We start from the raw sequence: 27,591 nt of genomic DNA, 5'->3' as shown, positions 1-27,591 counted from the left end.
TTAAAATACTTGATTTTGTTCATGGAAATGAATCAAGACCTCAAACAGGCAACACCGTGAAATGAGCGGGTTCTGAGGTTTGGGAGGGTAAGAGAGGACAGAGTCTCTCACAGTTAACTTCAAATGTGGTGTTTAAGTTATTCTCCTTATTGAAATTATGTTATATCCACTATGCAGCCCAATTGCCCGTTTTGGCACATGGCAATACTTTGAAAAGTTTATAATCATGATGGTATTCCTTTGGCATAAGTTTGAACTTTTTCTATCTTATCAAGGATAAATTACTATTATTTCAACTCACACATCCTTATCACAAGTACTCGTTCCTTTCAGGATCATTGTAATGTTGGATGCCCGGGTGAAGTTTGCCCCCGTGACGATCACATTACTTTTCCCTAAAGTCGATATCTTCCGTGGCTCAATGGACTTAATGTAGAAGACCTGTTGGAAATGAAGATCAACACACAAGATCAAAGCTAAGAAATGGCACTGTTCCAAAAAATCTGTTTATGCGCCACGGTTCGAAGAAATCACTGGGAAATTACGACATTTTGCAAACACAAGCAGACAGTGTTTAATGAAATCAATGAATTCAAGGAAGAGTGCTGAAGATTCATGTCTCTCAACATGCGACAGCATGAGGTCAAACCAATTAGTCTTTGTCTCACAAGACAGTTGAAAATGCAGTTGAAGAGTCTGACATTCTGTCTGAAGAGTGAGATCTCACTGGAGTCTTGAAAATGCTCAGTGCCTTACAGCCTCTGGAGGCTCCGAATACAACAAAACAAAAGGGGAGACAAGGAGTCCACTGACGTGAGGCCAACAACAGTTATCATTAAGCTGGAATAAATGTCATTCTGGATGAATTTAATTCCCTAGAAAGCAGTGCCTATTTTTTGTTTGTCTCAGAGTTGGGCTATTTGAATCAAGGAGTGTACTATAGAGAAAATTTTCAAGAAATCAAAGACGAGACAATCCTGGTTTCTTTCATTTTTCTTTTACAGATGCTAACATCTATCATTTTGATCATTTTGTTGTTCTTTCATAGACCATATCCAGCATGTCTGTACTCTTCTATAATATGGTAACCAAAACAGAACATAAAATTCTGATTCTGGCCAATATAAAGTACAGCAGATCTTTAGCATGAATATGTTTCATACTCACACTACTGACATTTGAAAACAACCTCCAGGGCCAGAGACACAAAATCATGTGAAATTTGGCTAAGCCATAAATGCCAAACGTATCCACGGAGAGGATCAAATCTAGCAGGATGCCCCGATGGCACTGGGAGAGCCTCATTCATGCCCAGTACCTGCCTGCCACCTGCTTCCTAAAGCAGCCTAATATTCTCTGTTCCTTTATATGTGTAATGCTCGTCACAATGGACTCTCTGGGCTGTTCGGTCTGTCCATCCTGCTGAGAGGGAGGTTTTATTCTGCTCCTTGGCAAACAAAGGTGCTATATGGTAGCGCGGTCACCATCACTCATTAACACCATGGATTGGTTCTGCGGATTGAGGTAAATTCATCGTTAATGTCATCACAGCAATGATGTAATGTGACAGAGAATTGATTTCAGTGGCAGAATTTATTTTAATTACTTAGCAGAGGACTTTAGGCCTATATTTATAGAATCATGAAGGGTCTGAAAGGGTCACTTTAATTATTCTGTTATACTTGACTGCATTTTATGGGGGAAATTATCTGCAAGAGTGGTACTTGGAATGGGGGGATTAGCAAAGACTTCAAGATAAATCCCTTGCAAATGTCAAGTGTGTGCTATATAGCAAAAGGCTTACTCTTCGCACTGACACGGTGACAGCTAAGTGAACAAGTATTTATTGAGCATGTATGGGGTCCTCAGTACAGCTCCAGGTGTTGTGGGGGACACATGATCTATGTGCACACCAGGTCAGGAGTTGGCCAACTACCGGATTTGCCTGTAGCAAGCCAAATCCAGTCCATTGCTTGCCTTTGGATGGGCTATGAAAAAACAAAAAAGGTCAAAAAAGTAATAGTGTTCCATGACATGTGAAAATACATGAGATTCCAATTTCAGTGTCCCTAAATAAAGTTTTTTTGGAACACAGCCACATCCATTCATTTACGAACTGCCTGTGGCTGCTTCACATTACAGGGGCAGAGTAGTTGTGGCAGAGACAGCGGGGCTCACGAAGCCTAAACCATTGATTGTCTGGCTCTTTGTAGAAAAAATGTGCTACCCCTCCCACAGTAAAAGTCCACTGCCTTCTTAGGGCAGCAAGACAGACTGTGTTTTGTTTTGTTTTATGTATAACCCCAACGAAGACTCACATTTACATCCCCACGTTTCTTTCTGTATAGCCCTTCTGGATTCCTGTGTTTATACCGTGATATCTGCTCCAGCAAGATTTTCAAACACCCCAAGTAAATGCTACTTCTCTACTCTCAGGAGAGGATAAGGAGAGCTTTATAACTAATGTAAAAGAATATATTTTAAGGGGGTTATATTTTGCTCCTTAAACAGTTCTATAAACACCATCAGAGGACCCACCATGTTGCCTTATTAACTTTTTATTTCTCCCTGAGCAGAGACAGCCCTGCTACTTCAAAAGGATTTTATTTTTAAACCTTATTGTTTAGAGAAGTTTCCATTGGCTGTCTAGGATGAAATCCAGTCCTGGTCTATCTCCTGAAAGCAGATGCTTCTCATCTGTTTGCAAAGAGGGTCAGATTAGTTGTCCTTTGTTTGCTTGGAGAACCTCTCTTCATGTTAATAAGTGAGTTAAAGAGCTAGCAAGAGGATCTCATCAAAGAAACTGTGCAGGTATACAAAGAAAAAAAGGAGAGGAGAGCTAGATGGCCATACTACGTGGCTGTAACAATTCTTAGAACTATGACATTTTCTATTTTTACTGATAAAGGTTTTTAAAACTCCTGTACAGACAGAAGGCAAAGAATGATCTCCTAGCAAATGTTTCACACACTTGTTTTAGATCTATTTTTATATTTTAATCAAGAGTTAATCATCACAGCCTGGTATGAAGTAGTGGGTCCCATGAGCTGACACACAGAAGGGGTTAATTTAAAAGCAACCTAGTTTGATATGAAGAGATGCTTTCTTACAGCCATATAGTGAAATTCCGCCCTCCTCTTAGGTCCAAGGATTTCCACATGCCAAATCCAAATACCACTGGTGATAACCGTCACAACCTGTGTTGTTCAGCAATTAACCTCAGAATAGTCCACTTCCTGTCAGTCACATTTTAAAGACATCAGAGTTATTTTAAATGGCTGACCAGTTTTAAATTATTTAATGAAACACTGTGAACTCTGGGTGCTCACCAGTTTAAATTACTCCCTATTCTGTACAGGAAAACATATTAGAAATTGGTTAATTAGGTGATTACAAAATACCCAATTCTTTTTATTATTTTTTTTTAAGTGAAGTCATTGCAAGATATTGGAAATAGCACAACCACTAAGAAACAGTTACCTCTGAAAAGGTCTAAGAAGATCACTTCTGACAGTAAGAGTACTTTTTGAAGTCTGACGTCAACACAATTCAAATTACCATGACATTATACTGCCATGATTGAAAAGAATATTGGAAAGAGGTGCATTAGGAAGGCTCAGTTTATTAAGACCAAATTGTACTCTATTAATCTGTTTTTTTTTTTTTTAAATCTGAATATAGCAAAGCTCTCTGTAGGCCTGGACCTGAATCAACGCTCAGCAAAATGTCTCTCAGAGTTTCACTGGTGAAATTAGTTCAAACAGGACTGGATAAAAAGTCACACGGATTCAAAACCAGCTGGAAATCTGAAACCAAAGGACATTAGAGAGATGAAAGGTACCACAACTAATTAAAGGAAAGTGTCCTGTAGGGCCCTACAGGGGTGACTATTTGGTTCAGAATTATTTAACATCTTTATTAATGACTGAGAAGGATGGAAGTAATGTATTCATGAAATGTAGAAATTGAAAAAAGTGGTGACCAGCAGTGGAAATGGGAGAGCATAAAAGGAGGTGAGATGCTGAAAGAAAATACGATCCCGCCAAAGAAAAATGAGAGCACAAGATGGAACAACGTAGTCAGGCCTCTGAGGCTCAGCCCCCAGGTGAAGGCTCCTCCATGGAGTCCCCTGTACTGGCCCCAGGGAACTTGGGATGTAACCTCCAATCTCCAGTTGGTCCCAGGAAGTACCAGTGTCAGAGTGAGCCACTGAGACTAGAAGATGACAGACCAAGGTCCTCTGCTGAGAGATCAAGGCTTGATTCTCTGACCTGGGACTGTAAGGTGGAGCTGCTGAGGCCAAGCCACATAATTGTAACTCTTGGTCACTGAACCTTCTGAGTGTGGCAACTCAGAACTGGCCTGGGTGACTGGGACTCCATGGCCAGGGGGGCAGCTCCTCCCTTCCAGAGACCCCCACCCTGCAAATTAGACCTGGACACTCCAAATCTACCCCTCTGTTGAGTTTCACTTCCACCCTGAGGCTCTTGCTTCTACCACTCCCCTACCGGCCTCCGCTTCCCATCCTTAGCCTCTTTTGCCCTCCCAGTCTGAATCGTCCACTCTGACCACACCCCAACTTTCCCTCTCTGGAGGCTTTGATGCTCACAGCCTGCCCCAGCTGGAGATCCTCAGCCCACCCACATTTGTGCCACAGATAGGACAGGCTTTGCTAGTCTAATGCCAAGAGAAGCCAATGTTCGTTTTCTCCCGTCCAGACGGACTCTCATCATCAGTACTACATCATTTAATGCTTGTTTATATTCACTGAGGTCGTACAATGTAGAGTCGTGGTTAAAACTGTGGGCTCTGGGGTCAGACAACCTGGGTTCAAATCTCTTGCCTATCATTTACTACCTACTTATCCTCTGCAAGCCAACATTTCTTTATCTATAAAATGGGAAAACAGGTCCCTTGTGAGACTTACATAAAGATATCCTCTGAGCTCAGGATTTAGCACAGGCTCAACAAATATGGGTTACCACTACTCAATTTAGTGCATTCTGGTATTCCTTCTCACATCTTCTGCTGTACTCAACTGCTTCGTCGAAATGAATTTTACTTCCTCCAAAATACTCTAAGTTCTACAGTGTAAGCTCTGGACAAGGACACACATTTGGTCCACCTGTCCAGCACACAGTGAGCGCTCAGTAAAAACATTTTGAATGAACAGATAAATGGACGATTGCAAGCACATTCCACAGCACCTAGCACAGTGATACGCCCACAGAAGCTACTCAACAAGGTATATCTTCAACCTCATTTCCCTCCGATAGGCAAGGTCTCTAAAGGAGTCAATCTGGATTGCTTGTGAGAAATTCAGATGCACATTCTGAAGTGGTGGCAGATAAGAAGAGGAGGCAAGGGAGGCAGAGAAAGAACAATGTGAATGTTGGTTCCCCCGAGAGCGGTGGACAAGTCTTTGTAGGGTGTATTTCTATCCAACCAAGATAAGCAGAAGGCGAAGAGTAACAAATAGTAGATCATCATCATATCATAGATCTTCACAACCTTTTTGCGAGCACAGGAAAGGGAGAGGAGCCAGTTCTTCTCCCAGCAGGCAGAGGCCCCAGAGAGAAGACTGTTAAGAAAAGGAAGGAAGAAAGGTGAGCACAGGGCAGCAGGGCCAACCATCGGCCAGAGACCGGCCTCCAGAGCTGAAAATACCTTCCATCCAAAGTGCAAATACAAGCTTTTGAGTTCATTTCCCTATTTTGGGGGTATCCTTCCTTAATGCAGCCCCCTTGCCAATAGATGACAATGTGTATTTGTAGCATGGGTAAAGGGATTGCAGACAGGGTCATGAAACAGCGTGAAGGCAACAGGCTCAACCTGAGACTAAACCAGAACTCTGTCTCCTAAGTACCATGTCCTTGGATGAGCAAATTCATACATTAAGACATGTCTCCAGCAGCATTCTGTGAAGAATAAAACCAAAGCGCCTTGGCCTGGTGTAAGGCCCCATAGATGCAGGCTACAGGGTCATGTCAGCCTTGTATCCAGGGATTTCCTGCACCCTTCTGCTCTAGCCAAATTGAATTACTTGGGGTCTCCTGGACCCCAGGTATAGCTGCCCTGGAACTCTGGCAACCCACTACACTTTTATTTATGCTAGCCCCTCTGCTTAGAACACCCAGTCTTCTCTGTCTCCACGTGTCTCATTCCTCAACGGTTGGCTGAAATGCCATCTCTGTCTATCAATCCATCCATCCACCAAACCTCAACCAACTACACTGGTTAAGTGCTTTTAGCTGCCAGTCACTGGGGCTTAAATAAACAGGAATTACTAAGCCAAGGTTGCAGGCACAGACAGGCTCTCCGGGTTTGTGTACTTCCTGGTACTTCTCCAATGTTAGTATTTTTTATCTTCTATTCTTATGGTTTCATGTACAAGATTCTTGAGGCTGATAGCAAGACATGTGCCTGATTCATTGGTGTCCTCCTCACTGCAGCCATGAAGCTCAATATAATGGCACCGATTAGGTGCTCAATATACACCTGCAGCTCAGCATCATAAAGCCAAAGGTCATATATGCATCATTCCCATCTCCTGTCTCCTATGCCTGGCACATAGGAAGCACCCGAAACATGGGTGATGTGGGAAGATACATTAAGGGGAAAGCTCTCAGTGGCTTCTCTGCTGGGAAAAGTGTTCAGGACTTTATTCAGGTCAACACAGGACCCAAACTGGAAATGTGGATTTACGCATCCAGTGATAAAGAAAGACAGTAACACTGGCCAGTGCATGAGAAATCCCTCCTGTGACAAATACTTTGCCATTCCCTGTTAGAACCAAAATTGAGATTCTGTTCTGAGCCACATATTTAAAGAAAACATTCCAGTATCAACAAAATACCTTTCTCCAAACTAAGAAGGTGCCATTCACACAGCAGCACTGAAAACTGGCTTGGGCTTTTGGTTATTTTAAGCCTTGTCCTGCCCTCTTGGTAACCTAGCCCGTTCTTCTAGCCACACAGTGTCAAAGGTCAAAAGGCACATGGAGACACTAACATAAAAGAAATTTTAAAAGGCACTGCCTGGATTACCACTCAGCAATAAAAAGGAACACACTATTGATCTATAGAAGAACTTGAATGAACTTTCAGAGAATTGTGTTGAGTTAAAAAAGGTCAAAACCAAAAGGGCACGTCTGGATGATTCCATTTATATAGACTCCTTGAAATTATAAAATTATAAAAATGGAGAACAGATTAGTAGATGCCAGGGGTCAGAAGTGGGGAGTGGGAGAAAGGAGGGAAGGAGGTATGGTGATAGAACTGTTCTGTATCTTGACTGTTGTCACTGTCAATATCCTGGTTGTGATATTGTGTGATGGTTTTGCAAGATGTTACTATTGGGGGAAACTGGGCAAAAGATGTGGAAAATCTCTGTGTTATTTTCTGACAGGTACTATGTAATCTATAATTACCTGAAAATAAAAGTTTAACTTCCAGTTTTTTTGGGTTAAGAAACCAAAATACTTATATCCATTCGGAAAAGAATGAGGTAGGACCTTTATGCTATATATGAAAATTAACTCAAAATGGACCAAAGACCTAAATGTAAAAATTAAAACTGTAATACTCTTAGAAGAAAATGTGGGGGAAAAGCTTCAGGACGTTGGATTTGGCAACGGTTTCTTAGATAGGACACCTAAAGCACAGGCAACAAAATTGAAAAAAGAGAAAAACCGGACTTCTTCAAAACTAAGAACTTCTGTGCATCAAAGGATACAATCAACAGATGGAAAAGGCAACCTCAGGAATGAGAGAAAATACTTACAAATCACATATCTGATAAGGGGCTGATATCCAGAATATATTAGGAACTTCTATAAATCAGCCACAAAAAACAACCTGCTTAAAAAATGGACAAAGGACTTGAAGAGACATTTCTTCAAATAAGATACACAAATGGCGCACAAGCAGATTAAAAGATGCTCAATATCGGGGATCCCTGGGTGGCGCAGCAGTTTGGCGCCTGCCTTTCGCCCAGGGCACGATCCTGGAGACCCGGGATTGAATCCCATGTCGGGCTCCCAGTGCATGGAGCCTGCTTCTCCCTCTGCCTGTGTCTCTGCCTCTCTCTCTCTCTCTCTCTCTCTCTGTGTGTGTGTGTGTGTGTGACTATCATAAATAAATTTTAAAAATAAAATAAAATAAAAGATGCTCAATATCACTAATCTTTAGGGAAATACAACTCAAAACCACAATGAGATACCACCTTCCACCCACTTAGGATGGCTACCATAAAAACAACAACAATAACAATAAAACAAAAATAACAAGAGTTGGAAGGATGTGGAGAAACTGGAATGCTAATACACTGTTGGTGGCAATGTAATACAGGAGAACACTATGAAAAATAGCTATTTTAAAAATAGAATTACCATATGATTTGTCAATTCCTCTTTTTGGATATACACCCAAAATATTTGAAAACAGGGTCTCCAAGAGATGATCTGTACACTGATGTTTATAGTAGCATTATTTATAATAGCCAAAAGGTTGAAGCAACCCAAGTATCCATCCACAGGGGAATGGATAAATGAAATGTAGTATATATGTATAGTGCAATATTTTTCAGACTTATAGAGGAAGAAATCATGTTCCATGCTATAATATGGATGAACCTTGAGGACGTTATATCAAATGAAATAAACCAGCCGCAAAAGGACAATTCTTACATGCTTCTACTTGTATGAAGTACCTAGTGTAATCAAATCTATAGAGACAGGAAGTAGAATGGTGGTTGCCAAGGGCTGGAGTGAGGGGTGGGAAGTAAAAATGGGAAGTTATTTTTAATGGGTACAAAGTTTCTGTTTTGCGAGTTGAAATTTGTTCTGAAGATGGAATGTGGTGATGGTTGCACAACATTGCATGTCCTTAACACTGAACCATACACTTAGAAATGGCAAAGATGGTAACTTTTGTTAGGTCCATCTTACTCAAATAGAAAAGAAACAACCAAAACAACAAAAGAGAAGTTTAATTTTGTTAAAAAGCCACTGCCTCCTTGATCCAAATACCTGTCATCATGTCTTAGTTTTATAAACCAGTGGAAAGAGAAGAGTAGTCCATCACTTAATAAAACCTCAAAGACTTCAAATCTGGATATATTGGCACACCAAGCCTTTCTGATGCCTTTAATTAACTTCATAATCCACTTTGATTCACATTCCCTCTGCCTGTTAGTTATTCACCTAAAGTTACTATCAACTTTTCAGTAGTGATTAAAAGTGTGCCACTTATCTATATTGGCACTTGACCTTAAATAACAGCAAATGGATAAACCAAAGCCAGAGATTAGTCATGAAATAGAAAACTGAGCCTTTTTTAGAAAAAGAAATGTTGATTTTCAATTTGTCTGCTGCAGCTAGACCTCCAGACTAATAAAAGCCAGAGCGTATCCTTTTTTGTTTGTCACCACATAGTACATGCTCAATTAACTCCTGTCGGCTCCGTGAAGCCAGCCACTCTGAGCACAGCCACTATTCTCTGCCCAGAAACATTGACATTGTCATATCCATTCTTTTCAAATGTGTCTGTTGGTTCAGCTTGATGATTTGCTATGAAGAAACTAAGAGGAATTTCAAAGGAAATTTCATGGAAAATATTTTTCCAAGAAGAAAATTTGGGGGGAAACGGAGAGAAGTATTTCTCTATATATTTCATAAGAAACCACTCTTTGTTTTGGCACTATTGATTATGAGTCAGATCACCTCCACAAAGTAAAGACTGAGGCAATCTGAATGAGGTTAGTTTGTACACTTTGCATAGACTCCCCTTACCCCACATAACCCCCCAGAAATGCAACCGTAGTAAGTGGTTCGGATTGAAAGCCTTCAGTGCTGTGTGCTATCGGCTTCCTCCTAACTCCTCCAGAGTGAGCCTGCAAAGTCACCTTTAAAATTTTACTCCTACTGGAACAATATCATTTTTCATGATTACAGAATTTTAATTTCTTTTATGTGAGTGTGCAGCCTTTGATGTATTGAGCCAATTAAGTGAAACTTGGTTAAAAATCAAAGGTAAAAAAAAAGGGATTTTGGTAGAAAGTAAAACAGGGAATTTTTAAAAGGAACCCAAGGTAGTAGGAGTTGTTATTGTCATGTAAAAGGGGAATTTTTTTTTCTGTTCTGAGTATAAAAAACAGGGTCTGACCTGCAAGCCCTGAGTGGTCCTGTTACTCTTACTCTCCAGGAATCTTCCTTCTCCTGCTGTCTTGGATGGTACCCATTTCTCAACAGCAACTTGACAGTGTTCCTGAAATGAAGAATATCCCTTCAACAACCAAACAGGTGGGAAATTTAGAGTTTGAAACAAACACGAAAGACAGATGGGGACTGGGTGGGTCACAGCCACTTATTTTTGGTTAAACCCTGTAATACCAAAAATGATACTTTACCTGGTTTCTCTTGTAATCAGAAGGGTCACAAGCCGTGAAGGGGTGGATACACTTTCTCTCACTTTTACACCATGCACAGCCAGTTCCAATACATACTGGGCATCTGGTAACACGGAAAGCCAACTTAATTCCTGCATTTTTAGGAAAATGTTCATATCCTAGCATTTCCCTCTGCGATTCAGTGTGCAAGCATTTAAAAGAAAAAGAAGAAGAAAAAAAAAAAAAAACCCAACCCCTGGACAGACTGATAAACCCAGAGGACAGAGGACAGTCCTCTGAGGCTGGGGATGGAGCCCCTACTTTGTGCCCTGCTCTGGGCAGCCCTCCAGGCTCTGGACTGTCATCAGGCCTGCAGGATGTTGCCATGGAAACCTGAAGCTGGGGTCACCTGCTGCGCTGCAGGTAGATAACAGGCACTCACTGGCTGTTTCTGAATCTGGTTCTGCTATTTGTCTACCCTCAGGTAAGTCTCCCTCTGGAGACCGAGCTCCCCGTGTCCACCCCTAGATGAGCATCCCACCCCACCCCTGGTTTGGAAGATGCCAGACCACATGTGTGGCCTGACAAGGAGACAGAATGGGGTGCCACTGTTTGCTTTTTAATCAAACGAAGGAAGAACTGTCTACTGATCAAATAACCTATTGCGGGAGGTAAGAGTAGAGGGCTTGGAAAGCACCCTCCTAGGAAAATCGGAGTTGAAGGAACGATTAAAAAGAGAAACTGAGGCTGGTCCCGAAACACAGCCATGGGAGGGCCTGGGGGAGTGGGAGGGCCAGTGTGAGGAGTGGGGACATTGTCCGTATTTTATAGATTCTTCAAGAAATGCCAAAGCATCCTGTGCCTCTGATGGAGGCAAACTGCAGTTTCGATGGGAGAAGAGAAGGCAGGCTCGCTTGGAGAGTTCATCCAGCCACCTAGGTGAGCTAGAAGCGGGGTGCAGACGTTCCTTCGCACCCCTGCCCTCGGGTGCGGGTCCCCAACCGACCACTCTGCCAAGGGAGGGACAGAGGGACGGACTCCAGCCCAGCCAGGAGCACACTCAGCCCCCCGTCTGCAGCCCCATCACCAGGACCCTGGGACCCAGGGCCCCTGCACGGGCTGGGTGGCCTGCTTTGTGTTTAAACCCCTCTCCCCCTCCCTAAACCCATCCAGATTATTAGAAATAACGAACCGGATCCCTCCTGAGGAGAGCCGCTGTGGCCAAGACCGAGGCCGGGCGCCCCTGGTGGACTAGCTGTAGAGCGGGCCCCCCAACCCCGCTTCAGGCCCGACTCGTTTTCCCCAGAGCAGCAGCGGTTCCCAGGCCAGGCCAGGCCAAAAGAAACTCGCATTCAAGACCCACATACTTGGTCAATCGAACTCCTGGATGAGCTATAGAATCACTAATAATACAGCTTCCGGTGGTTTCCATGGGAACCTCTGTCCCATCTTTCAACCGGAAAATCAGGAAACTGAGAAACACAGGTCCTCCCTGTCTTCTCTCTGCTTTAGAAGCAAGGAAGGAGTGAGGTGTGGCCCTAACTCACTCGGTGGGGGGCATACCCCAACATGGCCAAAGGCGGTAAGAAAAGGGAGGGGAGGACTAACATGTTCTCTCCACGAAAGCGATTTCATCTTGTCCTCTTTGATGATTTCCCTTGCCTCATGCTCGCACCCTCTGCTTCCACTCAAATTCCCAAAGCTGTTCAGATCAGGGGAGAACACAGCAGCACTCCTTTTGCTGTACTCACTTCAAGGTGCCTCTTGGTCTGGTGAAAACGCATTTCCCTCCCCATGGGTAGGAACGCTTAAACACAGTTGTTTGCTCCTTGGCTGCCCCACCTTACTTATTAGGGTTTGAACAGGTCAGCTTATTAGCTCAGGGTCCTCCTACCTCCCCTTAGGCCATACCCCTCAAGGCACTTTAGAAAATTCTACTCCACAAAAGAGTTCTTGATGGAGGAAATGGAGGACTAAAGCAAGGAAATAAATTAAAACCAATGAGAGAATATTTAAATTTCAAATAAAATCTTACTCTCTTAATGATGAGCAGTTGGTAAAGTTGAATCTTTTTGATAAATGCCAAGAATCCATGGAGAACGTCACGTTGACAACTAAAACATCTGGAGCAAAGGGGAAAAAAAATGTCATTTATGGTAGAGTCCCACTATCGTCAAGCAAAGCTGTAAATGCAAAAAAATAAGTATTTTTGCCTCCTTTGCATAGAGGATGGGGGGGGGGTTGCCAGCTGTTCGCTAACATTTCAATCAGTATGTGGTTCCTTCCCGTGGGCCATTCACATCAGGCAGCCAAAGTGCACAGCGCAAGCCTCCAAACAGACCGGGGCCCACCTCCCGTTCCAAGCCTCCCATGGATAATCACTAGGAAAAAGCCATTTTACAGCCCATTTACATCTCATACTCTCCCCGGGATCACTATCTCAGCCTGTAATTGGCCACAGTATAAGAATAAAACAAGTCACCGAGCAAGAACTGCCTAGAACACGATAACCAGAACGTTACAGACGAAAACCCTGTACCTTCAGCAAAATCCATACTATCAATATTTGCCCAACAAACTCTAAGTGTGCTTCCCATGGGCTGGGCTCCATGATCTTGTTGGAGGCAACTGTTGCCAAATCTACAACAAAAAAAGTTTTCTTATTTGCTTTAGAAAATGTACTCATGGGGTAGAAAGCCCACAAAAGAATAATGTGACAAGAAAGATTAAAAAAGAAAAAAAAAAACATGTTCAATCAGCATTACAGAACTGTTATTGTTCCTGTATGTCTTTAACTTTATTCTACTCAAGGTGATTCCCCAACCCAGTGGTGGCGTATCAGAATCACTTCAGAAAATCATGAGAATAGATCCCAGAGCCATGCTCCTGGATATCGTGACTCACCACACCTGGAGAGCACCTGGGACTCTGTGGTTGGCAATGATGCCCCCATGAAACAACTGTATACAGCTGGGTTTGGGTGCCGCAGCCTGGAGCAGCACCTTTCAGAGGCTACTGTGTCCAGGGACCAGGGCTACTCTGTGAGGTTTTCACGGTCATCCATTTGGTAGGATACAGTCTTCTTTTTATGAGTTAATGGAGACAGAGGATGATACTTTAAAAATGAAAGGCTTTCCCTGACCAAATAAGAAGTTGGCCTAAGTTTGTTGGCAGCCTTATGTTTCTTACTGAAATTTTATTAGCGTGTGATTGCCAACGTCTGAGAACCCTCACCGTAAGACACTTCTCTACAGTGATAAAATTCATTCTAAAAGCCAGGAGGCCACATAAAATTCTGCTCACATTCAGTGATCATATGTGAAAGGCTAACCCTTTGCTGTAAACACAAGGAGGTCTAGAGGGCTGGTGTGACCTCTCAGCAAGGGCATTTGCACAGCCCCTTGTAAATGTTAGTAGAACGGACATACGGGCCGGCAGCACAAGAGACTCCCTGGGAAAATACATTTCAGCAGAGTCTACAATGTTCAGGGACGAACACCAGGAAAAGTTGTACTATTCTTCATGTTGGCTATGCACAAAACACTACTGGGAAATATCACACGGAAATGAAAATATTTGATCTCTGCTCTGGTAGCATTTACAGTTGCTCTGCTAGAGATAAAATGGCTTAGGTGGAAAAGCCACCTAATGACTCGACAGTCAAGGAAATGTCCCACGAGTGGTCTGTGTTCCACATAGCACCCTGCTACCAAGATGGGGGTCCTGGTGGGGGTGGAGTAGCCTGAACACTTATGAAGGAGGTGACTTTTCTTCCAACATTTCCAAGGACAAAGGCAATGGGATTTGATGAAAGGGGTGAGGGCACAGACAGAGGCTTGGCAATGACCACTGGCTGGCTGAGTGCAAGAGGTGGGACGTGAGTTTGTTTGCTGGCTCAGAATACGCACTGCAAGGCATTCAAAGAAAAGGGCAGGCAGAGGTTGGGGCAAGTGATGGAGGCTCTAAAAGCAAACAGGGTGGACTGGGTGACGGGCACTAAGAGGGTACTTGACGGGATGAGCAATGGGTGTTATACTATATGTTGGCAAATCGAACTCCAATAAAAAATATACAAAAATTTTAAAAATTTTTAAATAAAATAAAAAAATAAAATAAAATAAAATAAAATAAAATAAATAAAATAAAATAAAATAAAAGCAGCCAAACAGCTTTACGGGGTGATCTCAAATACTTGAAAACCAGATTTTATACATGAGTATGATCTGCATTATAATGAGCAAAATTAACTAGAAGTATATCACAAAGGCTACAATACTGTAAACAAAGAAAAGTGGCGAATTGAAATAATTTTCCAAGCAATTTGATCCCAAACAACCACCAAGAAGAGCTCCACAGCTGAGAGGCATTTTTTAAGCTTGGGTCTCTGGCCTGGTGCACCAAATTCCATCTGGAGGGATTTGGAATTAATGGAGGAGTAACACCAGCTCTCGCCACAAAACTCTGCTCCCTTGTGATCTTCACCCATTTTAGGAGGTCTGTACCAACAATGGGACCCTACTTCTAATCTTTCTCACCCACAGGGGTTCTTGAATCCTCAGTGTATCCACTATAACTCCTTCCTGTCTCTGGAATCTATCCATCCACTTCTCTCCATGCCTGTCTCTCAGCACCAGCTCTCATGGTCACCCTCACCAGGATCACTCCAAACAGCTTTCCTTCTATCTGATTTTTCAGAACTCACTCCTTTCCTCCCCTAGGCATCCTCCACCTGCGGCCATTCATTCAACAAAAATTTATGGGTTGGAAATGGCTCCTCTGCACCAGACATTCTGTGCCTTCTTTGGTAGCCACTTCCTGTTGCTCTGCTTTCCACTGACCCTACCTCATTTGCCTTAACCACGTAGAACCTCTCTGGGCTCTTCAAGAGCCTTTTCTCTCTTTCCAGCCATTATACTAGTTGGTCTCTGCCTAGAATACTCTTCCCCCTTCTCCCTGGCTCCACTTATCCTCTAGGAAGCTTTCCTTGTTCACCCCAGCCACCCCCTCCTTTCCTAGGCATCCCATGGTTCTCTATGTTGCCTTCACCTACACACTGCATTGTAACAGGTAATTTACTTGACTCTACTCCCCAAGAGGCTATAGATACTGGGAGCAAGGACCAGATCTGTCTTTTTTGGTCACTGTATCCCTACACCTAGCACAGTGCCCGACACATAGTAGATTTTCAATAAATACTTCCTTTCTGAATGGATGTAATGATCTTAAGGTGATAGAACATTAGCTGTTCTATTTCCTCATCTCGTCAAGGGCATTCTCAGCTTTTTAGCTCTCTGAATTCTCTGAACCATTTGGGTAGGGTCTGCCCAATGGTCTCTAGCTTTACCCCGCTCTCCTATCCAGCCTACCCTCCTCGATCATTCTTCACTCAGATGTCAGAGTGGGACCCTAGAGTCGCAGGATGAGGCCAAGTGGAGGTGAACACCATGGAGGGGCGGGCAGGGGGATGGCAGAGGGTGGGTCTATACAGATTCTCTCACTTTCAACTCGCTTCATGGACCATCTGAACTTGGGAGGTCCTTTTGCCTTCCTCACTTTCAAACCAAAAAACAGTGAAGAATCTGCTTACCCTTGTAGGTTGCTCTGGTTGGGATGCTGCATGTGCATATCTTGTCTGGAGGACTTCTACCCTTGCAGAGCTGCCTGCCCGTGTCCGGGTTCTTCACCACACACTCCCAGTCTGAGTGTCTCGGAGGGAAGCTTCCCACCACAGTCACTGTAGTCTGTGCGAGGAAGATGATGATTCAGGAACCAAGTAATTGCTTTTGTACCCTCTCCATCCATCCTAGAGCCTCAAGTGAACGTGCCCTTGGACATGCCACAGAAGGAGAACTTCTCAGACTGCTGATGTAAAGAGACGTTTGGTGGCCTATGTGATCTGCCCTTTTGTGAATCACATATTCATATTCTTGGACCATTTTTTTGCTCTGTATTTTTCTTATCAGTTTTTAAGAGCTCTCTGTACTATATATATATATATATATATATATATATATATATATATATATATAATCCCTATCTGTTCTATTTCTGACACATATTGTCTCCTAATCTGTTTGTCTTGCAACTTGTATGTGTGGTATCTTTTACCTCACACAATGTGTTTTTATGTCATCATGTTTTTGCCTTGGTTCTGAAGTTATTCCCAAACTTTGCTTATAGACAATTATAAAATTGTTCCACCATCTTTGTTTTTTAAATTTCTATTTGTGATCTGTTTGGAACTTATTTTTATATATAGTATGAGATGAGGGCCCAAGTTTATTTTTACCCAGATGGTTAATCAGCTAAGTCATAACCGTTTACTTAAAAAATACCCTCCTTTCCCCACTGAACTGAAATACCACTTTCAGTTTAATATATTAAATTACCACATATGTGGAATAGATTTCTGAATCCTGCTCTGTTCTGATTATCTATTGATACACTTCTATTCCAATGTCAAGCTTTTGCTACTATTATTTTAAATAACATTTAACATTTGAAAAGGCAAATCTGTCTTTATATTTTCATAATTTTCTTAGCATCTCCTAGTTATTACTCTTGCAGGTAAATTTTACAATCATCTTACCCAAATGGGTTGAGGAGACTATGAGTTTAATTGGAATTGTACTAAACATATGCAACAATTTTAGAAGATCTTATATATTTGTGATATTAAGTATTCCCATCCAAACACATTATTTTTTTTTTCATTTTTTTCTGTTTGGGCCAGCGTTTATTTAAGAGGATGTACCTTGATTTCTCAGGTGCTAAGATGCATTTTTTCATTTCTTTATTCCTTATTGATAATGTCTTTAGTTATAAAGAAGATGACCTATGAAATCTACTTTTAAAATTAAGATGATGTTTGCACTAAAACATGATCAGAATTTTAGGGAGGGAGGCTATGTGTATGTGTGTGTACACAAATGGACACAAACAAAAAATCTTGAAATTTCCCCAAAAGCAGCTTTTTCCCAAATGAATTATCTAAAGAAACAAAGCAGCCAGTTCTCAGGTTGGAAAATTATTCCACCACACAAAAGAAAATGTAATGTGATGGGATAGAGGTATTAGCTAATGTTACGGTGGTAATTACATGGCAATATATCAATGTACCAAACCAACCTGTTGTACATCTTAAACTTACACAATGTTAGATGTGATTATATTTCAGTTGTAAAAAAAGAAAATGAAGATCAGAAAAAAAAGGAAATTCAAGGAATTAATATGCCAGTGGTGGACCACCTTTGCAGCAGGTGTATGAAGGGGATCTGGCGGGAAGATGGTCTAAGCGTTAGGAAGATGGGAGCAGAGGAAGTGGACACCCTGTCACCTGTGATGAAGAGCTATGCTCCCAGACAACTCGGGAGGTGTCCATCCTCTGTGATACTTCTGACTCTCACTCAGACTTTCCGTATGGCCAACCTCAAACTCTGCTATCTCTTGTCCTCAGATAAGCTTGCTCTATCTAATTTAGTCCTAGTGTCCATGCCATCTTTCCATTTTAAAAACATTGTTTCTCAGCCATAAAATCTTGCTGGAAAAGGCAAATTCGTATAATCCAGCTTTGACTGAAGTACAACCATCTCCAGCAGACTTGAACATAACAACAAAGCCCAAACTGTTCCTCTTAGCTCACCTCCAACATATGGCTGAGCTCTCATTCATGTCGCCTTCTTCAACCCAGCAATTCTATCTGCAAACCCATCTCAGCACACGATCACATCACGTGTTATCCTGTATTCACACAGGACTTGAATTTATTTCATTACTCAAACACTATAACAATAGGATCAGAAATCTTTTTTAAATCCTTTACTCATTTAAAATTTTCCACACTTCTTTCTGGTTCTCATATAGTTTTTATGTAACTGTAATCACTGCATTTATTTGTTCCCTAGTTATCAAGATCTTAGCATGTGCTGATGCTGTGCAAGGTGTTAAATTCTTTAGTGAACCAAATAGCTATGGTTCTTGCCCTCAAAAAGCTTAGAGTCTAGCAGAAACGTGGGGATGTCCACTTTTCAGAAACTGGAGAGCCATGCAGTACGAAGAGATCTTCAAGAGGGGATATAAGCCTGGATAGGATGGTACAGTGGAGATGGAAAGAACTGACAGATTTAAGAGACCCTTTAGAAGTAAAATGGGGTGGGACTGGAAGTAGGGCATTTGGAATATGGAGGATTTCTGGTAAGAAAAATGGATGGATGGAAGCAGATTTGTGTTGAAAAATGCAAGATTCCAATTTAGGATGTGTATAGTTCAAGATACTTGTGTAATAATCAAGAGATATGTCAAGTTAGATATAGGCCTGTAACTCAGAGAAAAAATCTGGGCTAGAGATAAAGGAGACATGAACACAGAGATGAGATATGAAGACACAGAGTAGATAAAATGGTCTATAGACAAAGTAGAAGGCTAAAGACAGGAAGAGCCCAAACTAGGTCTAAAACAACTCTAGTGTTTAGAGTCAAGAAAAGAAGAAGCCAGCAAAGGAGGCTGAGGCATGGCTGGAGAGAAGAAAGAGAGCATGGATAGGGTATGCCGGGGGAGGGGGGAGGGGGGAGTTGTTCAATGGGAGAAAGGGTTTCAAGAACCAGACAACAGGCCAAATAAGAGGAGGGCTTATAGCATCTGCTGGGATGACTACAGGGAGTTCACTAGTGACCTCAGCAAGAACAGTTCCAGGGGAACACTGGGGCAGAAGCCACGTTGGAATTGATCTGAAAATAGCCAGTTTTTTTCAAGCGCAGTGGAAGGAGAGGGTAGCCAGGGAGCTGAAGGCATTTTTGTGTGAGTGTGGGTTCCAGGGGCAAGTATGGATAAAAAGCTGACACCTTGGCTTAATAAACCCAACTTGGGAATCCTTCTACCAGGTTGACAGCTCCTCCAACTAAGCTGGATAGAGAGGGAGGAAGACACAGAGTCAGAGGAGATAGAAAGTGTGAATGTCAATTAGCTGGTAAGGCCCACGGCACCAGAGAGCTTGCTGCACAACATCCTAGCAGCTCAGTCTACCTAACCATTTCGCTTATTGCCAAACAGCTGGGTGATTTCCAGGTTTCTCGGTCTACAAAGCTACTGCCATGGCATCTGCATGCTTACGGTTTTTCATCTTTCAAAAGACATCGTTACTTCTTCAGGATTCGAAGCCTGGAATTAGTGTTTCAAACAGAATGAATACACTCATGGCTTTTGAAACAGAACACCAAATTGCACTCCAAAAAGGTTGCGCTAATTGGCATTGCCAATGCCAGGTGTTAGCAAACCTTATCATTTTAATTTATATTTATTAGATAACTAGTGAAGCTGAACGTATTCCCCTAACTATGTCTAATTCTCTGAACCTCCTCTTGTGAGAAGATACGCCTTTGCCCACTCTTTGGTGTCCTGGTATTTTTTTGTTTAGTTTCTCCTGGTTTTATTTTTTTTTTATTTTTATTTTTTTATTTTTTTTTATTTGTTATTTTTTTTATGATAGTCACAGAGAGAGAGAGAGAGAGGCAGAGACACAGGCAGAGGGAGAAGCAGGCTCCATGCACCGGGAGCCCCACGTGGGACTCGATCCCAGGTCTCCAGGATCGCGCCCTGGGCCAAAGGCAGGCGCCAAACCGCTGCGCCACCCAGGGATCCCAGTTTCTCCTGGTTTTAATATGTTCCAATTAATATCTTGCCTGTTACAAATGTTTTCCTGAATTGTGCTATAGTTATCTCCTTTGTTGTGTATTTTTAAATGTCAAGTACACAAGTATTTTTCCTTTGTTGTTGCATACTACATTGCTTTAGAGCTAAGAAAATTATACTTCCAATTGTCTAGTACTCATTTCTGTTTTCTGTTAAGTGTTAGCTTTTTATATGAATTTCTTAATTTAAATTTTTATATTTAATGTACAATGTGAATTAAGTTAGGTTTCCATATTTTAAGTCTGTTGTCTCAGCACCTTTTTTGAAATAATTCTCATGTTTCCTCTTTATGATATCTAATCTTTACAATTTTTACATTCATTTCTGAGCTTTGAAGCTTATTCCCAGGATCTGTATTCCTACTTTTAAACAGAATCATGGATTGAGTTATTGTTGTCATCTACAAGTTTATAATCATATGGAAATGGTCTAGCTTAAACACATTTCTGTTATTTGAAAATACATTTTGAATATTCTTGACCAGTTCATATTATTCCAGCTGAATTTTATAGTACTTGTAAGAAAAAAGTCTAACCAAATCTTCACTGGGATGACATGTAATCTAGAAAATAGGTTAAGGAAGAAATAACATTTTTATGATATTTTCCTACCCAGAAACATATACTGTGTCTGGATATATTCATTTCTTTTTTTTTTTTAATCTTTAATTTTTTTTTTAATTTATTTATGGTAGTCACAGAGAGAGAGAGAGAGAGAGGCAGAGACACAGGCAGAGGGAGAAGCAGGCTCCATGCACCGGGAGCCTGATGTGGGATTCAATCCCGGGTCTCCAGGATTGCGCCCTGGGCCAAAGGCAGGCGCCAAACCGCTGCGCCACCCAGGGATCCCCTGTCTGGATATATTCATGATGTTTTTCGTAGCTTCCAAGAATGTACTTTGCATGTTTTTGTTTTTATTTTTATTTATGTTTGTTTTTAATTGATAAAGTTTCCCTATCATGAGCCTCAACTATCTAATTACTATTAGAAGGAATTGCTTAAACTATTGCATAGTCCAAATTACTATTTTTGGTAGCTGTCTTCAACATTCACCTCCTAGTAAATTTTAAAATATAAGGTATACACCCCACCCTTTAAGTTTATGCCTGAATATTTTGGTTGTTTTTAATGAATGTGATCTTTGATTAATTGACCTTAACTCCTAAAATTATTGATATTTGAATGTTCAATGAACATTTAGCCCTTATATTTTACTTTTAATTTGAATAATTTAAAAACCTAATATATTTAGGTTTTGAAGATCACAACCACTTAAGATGAGCAAATAGTGATATTTTTTACCTATTATGTTCCCATAGTCATTTCTATAACTTGTCTCTTGTAATACTACACTAGACCCAACTTTAAAAATGATGCTGGTTGTATCAGGGATGGTGAAATATGTTGTTTTCCATTCTTATTTGTAAAAGAACGTTTCTAGAGTCTCTGCTTTAAGAGTCCTGTTGTTTGCAAGAAACACTTCTATTTCTAGGTCTTTTCTGTTTTTATTAGTATAAGCTGTTTTTCCTGATTGTTACAATCTCTTTGTAGGTATATAAACAACATTACATAATGCAAAAATGGGATGGCACACATCCTTTTGTGTGAATGTGAGAATTTCATTTTTCTTGGTTTTTTTTTTCCTACTTGCCTTGGCCTTCCCTCTCACCACATCATCAGTCATACCATCAGAAGAGCTCATGTTTATGACCTAGTAAGAATTCTTTCATAATTTTCTCCATGCGCAAATAGTTATATAGAGACATAAACATATACAGAAGATCATGCTATATCAATAGCATATCATATATGCTATATATATCAATAGCATATATTGAGTTTTTGATCAATACAAGATCATGCTACACATACTTTTCTGCATCTTGCTGTTTTTGCTCAACAAAACCTCACGAAATCCCTCCAAGCCAACTGGGATTGCTCCAATTATCTCTTGTTAATGCCGATTCTGTAATGAGGATGAGGATATACAATCTTCTAATTGTTTTGTGTAAAGAGATGATGCTTCTTGGAAGCAGAGGCTCTGCATTATATCAGGGTCTTTCTGTACTCTGAAAGTTACTAGAATGTTACTAAGCGTATGGTGGGCAGGTAGCTAACACTCTTTGACTATCATCTCTGTAGATCAGGATCAGGTGTTATTTAAATCAACAAAGATCTGGAACTTTCAGGTAAGTCACAGATGACCATAAGGGTAGGAAATATTTTGAAACAGTATAACTAAAAGATGGTATCACATGTCTTATCAATGTTATTAAAATAATCGGTCCAAAGTTGGTTTTAAAGATGAACTTCATTCAGATTAGTAAATTCTTATCTCCTTTACCTTGACAGTGATGGTAGCTGGAGACAGTAAGGTGATGGTTATGTGGGAAGGCTGTACAGGGATTGGGGTAAACCACAGTGGGACTCAGGGTAGAGAAGAAAGCACTAGTGGTTGTTTGGGTGGTAAATATTTTTTTTTGCAATGCTCCAAACTAGATAGAAATGGTGATTAGTTTATAGCAGTGAATCCAAAGATAGGTAAGCAAATTACATAAGCAGCATCTTTTATATAATGAACAAGCTACTTTCCCTTACTACATTTAGCTGAAGTGTCACCCTTAAAATTTTCAAAACGATAAAAAAATTTCCTAGGGTAATCTTAACCATTTATCAGAGTCCTGGGTTTTCAAACATACTGGTATTTTTTTTTTTTTATCATTCTCTATTAACATCAAAGTTAGCTATTTTTCAGACTGATAAGAGAAAAATTTGATCACGCCTATGCTGAGATACCTCAGCATCTTTTTCACACAGTTTTTTCACTCTGACTCAGGGTTGGTGGAGGTTTGGATGAAGGTTTTGAAAGTTCTTTTCTCAACCCCGCACCCCAACCTGCTGGAAGACAATAGAAAGTGACAATAGCCAAATAACTTTAAATCCGTAAGTTCTGATCACTTATGACTTGAAAGCTTTATTCTTTTATTATTTATCACTCATTAAATGCTCTGGCTCTCCTTTATTAAATGTTAAATCATCTTAAGTGGTATGGTTCTTGCTATTTGAAATGGCAAAGTGTATGGGAAAAGAGAAAGTGGCCCATTTCCTTGTTAATGTGGCATTCAAATAAAACAGAGTGGGCTCAGCAGACAGGTCAACTGGCTGCTGATGGGGATTCTGTATAATTATTCATAATATAAGAACTATAATTAGGGAGAAAATGCCTCCTTACAGCACCACTGAGATTACAAAGCAGGAATTCCGTATTCCCACAGGGTATGGATGGTGTGTGAACCAGAAGATGCTTGAATATGCTGCCCATTGCATCCTTTCTCTCATCCAATGACAGGGCGAAGAGCTGCCAATGGTAGTACGCCCATAACAAAAGCCCACTGGCTTTCCAAGGGACCCAATTCATAATACTCACTGCCCATAGTGGTTTCTTGCCCTACCAGTACTGCTTAAAGACATGTATATAAGATAGCTATCAGGAGAAGCTTAAACAAATTAGAGAAAGGACCATAAAACAAAATTCTATACTTAAGTTGCATTTAAGGACTCTTGTTGACCATGAATCTGAACTTTTTTTATCAATACATTTTTCTACTACACATGAATAGTCCATTTTTTCTTTAAATTCAATGGATGAGAATCCTCCTCAGCTCTACAAGATGACAAACTCCATGACATATGTCTTCTTGCAGAGCGTATGGCATTTGTCAGGCTCTCAATATTAGTAACTAAATAAATGGACTCTCCTAACTAAGCTTATTTAATGCTAGTAGATATTTTACACACAGAAGGAAGTTGGCATCAGTGGTGCAAAATGAGACAATAGAGACGATTTAAAATCTTTCCTCTTACCTTATCTTTGCTGCTTCGAAATAGGTTAATTTGAGGGCATTTTTTAGCTCCAGATGAAATATCCAGCCAGTTTTCATACTCTGGATTTACACAGTCTTCTTTAAAAGTACACCTATCAAAAAAAGGAAAAGGCAACAAAACAGCAACCCCACACATGCATTAGTTAAAACTTTCTCATACTTGGCTTCAGTACAGAATGCCAGGCTTTGTACAGAGGATTATTGATTTTGGACGAGAATAGGAACATGATGCTAAAACCATGAAAAGCAACAGGACAACAGCCAAGCATTTTTTCCATCAAGTCCACGAGCAGAGAACAAACGTAGACAACACGCTGAACTTTGGCTCCTGCGGCATCTCTCAGGATGACATCGCCAAACACACCCAAAGCTCATCCTCTCTGGATTCTAAAATTAAAGTGCTCCCTTCTAGAAAACCCTGGTGCACAGAACAGCCCAAGAAAGGGTTTACATATAGTATAAATTTTAGGTTTGTGATTCATTCCCAGAATATCAACCCACAGAGAAAATCTTTTTTTTATTAGAAAAATAATGAAGCCATCTTGTGCTTGTAGTATGATAATTAAATATAAATATTTCAAGGGCAGAGTCCTCCCAAGAATGTGATAAGCCATTCCATAACCATCTGCTACAGAACATTTATTTAGACAGACACCCAATTATATCAAAAGATATGGGTGCAACACTTTCCAGGGCTATTTTCCCAAGTCTGTCAGCTCAGAGGATGGCCCAGAGAAATCTTAATCTGTGACCAGGGCCAATGCCTCTAATAAACATGACCAGGAGCTGAGGAGTGAGAGGCCTCCTCTGCAGGATGTCTTGGCCACTCCAAGTCATGCTCAGTTGGGAACTCCTGCCCCACCAGAAGGGCCAGCAACCCCACAGAAAGGACGAACAGCCAGGGTTGTGTTATTCTCAAAGGGGTTGAACTCCATGAATGTTCCATTGGATAATATCAAGAAAAGACCAAAACATCTCTGTTATATCTATGCCTCGTCAGGGCCTGAGGTTAAAATGGAGGGGTAGAGGAGAACCAGTGACAGTACGTTTTCAAAGAAATGGAAAATTTGTGAATCACGAGATCGAAAAGCAACCAAGTGATAAAGGCTTTCATCTGTGGGGAGTCCCTGTAAGGGTCGGAGTGGAGTGGGATGTGGTCTCCCGAAAGGGTATGCTGACTTCACAAGCATTTTTACTTCCTCTTCTTCCTCTTCTCTCCTTTTTTTTTTTTTTTTTTTCATTTGTTAGAATTTAGGCCTCATGGCTTCATCTTTGAGCTCTGTGCTAATTTGAATATGACAAAAATAGAACAGGAAGCCGGTGAGTTTCATTAAACATCATCCCCGGGCACAGTACTCCGAGCAAGTGTTGGGGAGCCCTGCTTGCAGGGATCACATCTGTGTCCAAACTCCCCTACATCTGTATTGGTTCCTTCTCCAACGTCCTGACCGTGGGGATTTTCATCAGCAGTTCTCCAAAGCCATAAATTTATCTGACCCTTGATGGCTAGCTCGTCCGTCACGGACATTAAGTTCAAATTAAACCGTCGGTCGGTATGAGGGAGAGGGTGCCACCCAGGGACGAGTGAGGCTGGACTGAAAAACAGAATGACGGAGCTGGTTCCTTCTTCTGGGTTTGAAAGAGGTTATGACTGTCAAAACTACCTGCCTCTCTCGGGCACTCTGGTTTGTGTAAGGCACTTCCTCCGTCTATTAGAAAAACAAAACAAAAAGCCAGTTCTAGAGAGACTGGAGTACAAATATTGTCGTAGGCTCTTAATGCTGCCTGGAAGTCAAGGCCTAAGGGCTGCCAAAAAAACAAGTGTAAAACATTTCATACAAATAGTGCTGCAATTTGCCAATTTGTAGGCAGAACACAGTAGTGCCACTGAGTTATCACTCCCTTTGCTGAACTCCTGTAGCATTTCTTGCCGGAACCGCACATTTTGGTATTTAATCATATGCTGTGTTGAATTACAACTTAACTGTTTCGTATGTCGGTGTCATTTCTCCCCCAAGTGAGCTCTAAGCTCCTCAAAGGAAGAGAGGATGTCTTTAAGATTTCTTCAGCAAATCTCTCAATGTCTGGCAGCATGATATGCAAATACTGGGTTTCAATAAATATTTTTTGAATGGATGGATGAAATATGAAATCGCTGTAGGTCCCTTCTGTTGGTGATTTTTCTTTCTAAAGTTTTCTTATAACGTATGTCTGACTCTTAGTTATGATAAAGAGACTACTGTTACTGTAAGCTCAAAGTTCAAATCTGGGGCCAGAGAAGAAACAGACTAGAAGTTTTCAATTTATCTTTTGAGAAGAAAAAAAAGAAAAGAAAAGAAAAAATATATAGTGAACCTTTTACTTCCTATTTTGTACAAGGTAGCAACAAAATCTAGCCATGTTAAGCAATTAAACATATATTTCTTGTTTCTAAAACACCTCTGAAATTTCTAAACTCCCATTTCTTGCTTCTCGCCAGTAAAAATAATAAAATTTAAAAAATAAAACAGCAAACTGTGACATCAAGAATGTACAACCAGATGGTCAACCAACAACAGTATCTTATTACTTCTGCAATATTGCAAATTATAAAATCTTCATGACAGCATGTTACCCACACATTCAAATTTCTTAAGGAGGGGGAGCAGATCTTAGAGCCCCCCTCCCCATTTTACTAAAACAAAAGCAGTTATTTTGAAACCATCCCTTTCGAAAGCTACCATTCTTACTCCTATGTATCACAAAAGCAACGGTCAGGTGGCACAGACACTTAAGCCCCTTGCCCAAATGAAATTAAAATCTCATGGTTGGACATGACTCTTGGTGAGGCTGATCCTCAGTGAGGTGCTCTCAGGTAGGCTGATCTCTTAAGTGGCTTCATTTCAATTTCTTCAGACCCCAGATGAGACGAAAATTGGATTCGGATTAGAATGAGCACATTCTGGAGAGAACAGCAAGCAATGGATTTGCTTCCCTTCCTCTGTGTTACTGCTCCTGCCCCATCCTCTACTGAGGGTCTAACCAAAAGTCCTAAGACTCCCAATCACTATTTTCTTTTTCCAGTCCTATTTCCAGGGAGAGCTCATGCCTACACCCTATGGCCAACATGGAGACACTAGCCTATTCGCAAATCAGGAAACAGAACCAGCTCAATGCAAAGAAAAGATTACCTAAAGAAAAAAAAAAACCCAGATCAGAAATTAAAAACAACAACAACAACAACACTTTATGCAAAAATACTTTAATGAAGAAAGCTAGTTAGGAAGGCTCATTCTTATTAGTTTGCTATTAAATGTGCTATAGGGCTTCATCTACTCAAAATAATAACAGAGTTCGATATTGCCCACTCAACTATATAAGTACATGGTCCCCCCCCCCCCCCACCTCCGACTCATGAAGAAGTATGTTCAAAACCTATCCAGGCCTCCACTCTTGAACAGAAGGTTCCAGACACTTGCCTTTAAGTTTGCTGTTTGGAATTCAGAACATAGTTTCCTAGAATGGGTTTGCTTCCCGGGTTCATGGAAATCTGTCTAAACACCCAAATATCCCTGAGTTCCTACCCCAGCAGGAGGTAGCAAGGAGAGAGCGCTGCCCCACACCAGGCATTGGTCTGAGTGCTTACAGGTGGCCCT

General features: G+C 41.1%; 1 protein-coding gene across 2 annotated transcripts in view; it reads right to left on the bottom strand.

The window, feature by feature from the left end:
• PLXNC1 (plexin C1) overlaps window positions 1-27,591 on the bottom strand; it is a 137,930-nt gene that overhangs the window by 57,913 nt on the left and 52,426 nt on the right. For both annotated transcript variants that reach the window (XM_072724580.1, XM_025992362.2), the window contains exons 5-10: window positions 23,937-24,048; window positions 15,974-16,127; window positions 12,422-12,509; window positions 10,408-10,510; window positions 10,164-10,265; window positions 302-441 (exon numbers count right to left, since the gene is read on the bottom strand). In XM_072724580.1, coding sequence (XP_072580681.1) covers window positions 302-441; window positions 10,164-10,265; window positions 10,408-10,510; window positions 12,422-12,509; window positions 15,974-16,127; window positions 23,937-24,048 — 699 coding nt within the window. The remainder of the gene's footprint in view (window positions 1-301; window positions 442-10,163; window positions 10,266-10,407; window positions 10,511-12,421; window positions 12,510-15,973; window positions 16,128-23,936; window positions 24,049-27,591) is intronic.

The sequence above is a fragment of the Vulpes vulpes genome, chromosome 10 (assembly GCF_048418805.1).
Source record: "Vulpes vulpes isolate BD-2025 chromosome 10, VulVul3, whole genome shotgun sequence".
NCBI classification, from domain to species: domain Eukaryota; kingdom Metazoa; phylum Chordata; class Mammalia; order Carnivora; family Canidae; genus Vulpes; species Vulpes vulpes.
Note: the sequence above shows the minus strand (reverse complement) of the source record. Positions and strands in the feature narration are given on the sequence as shown.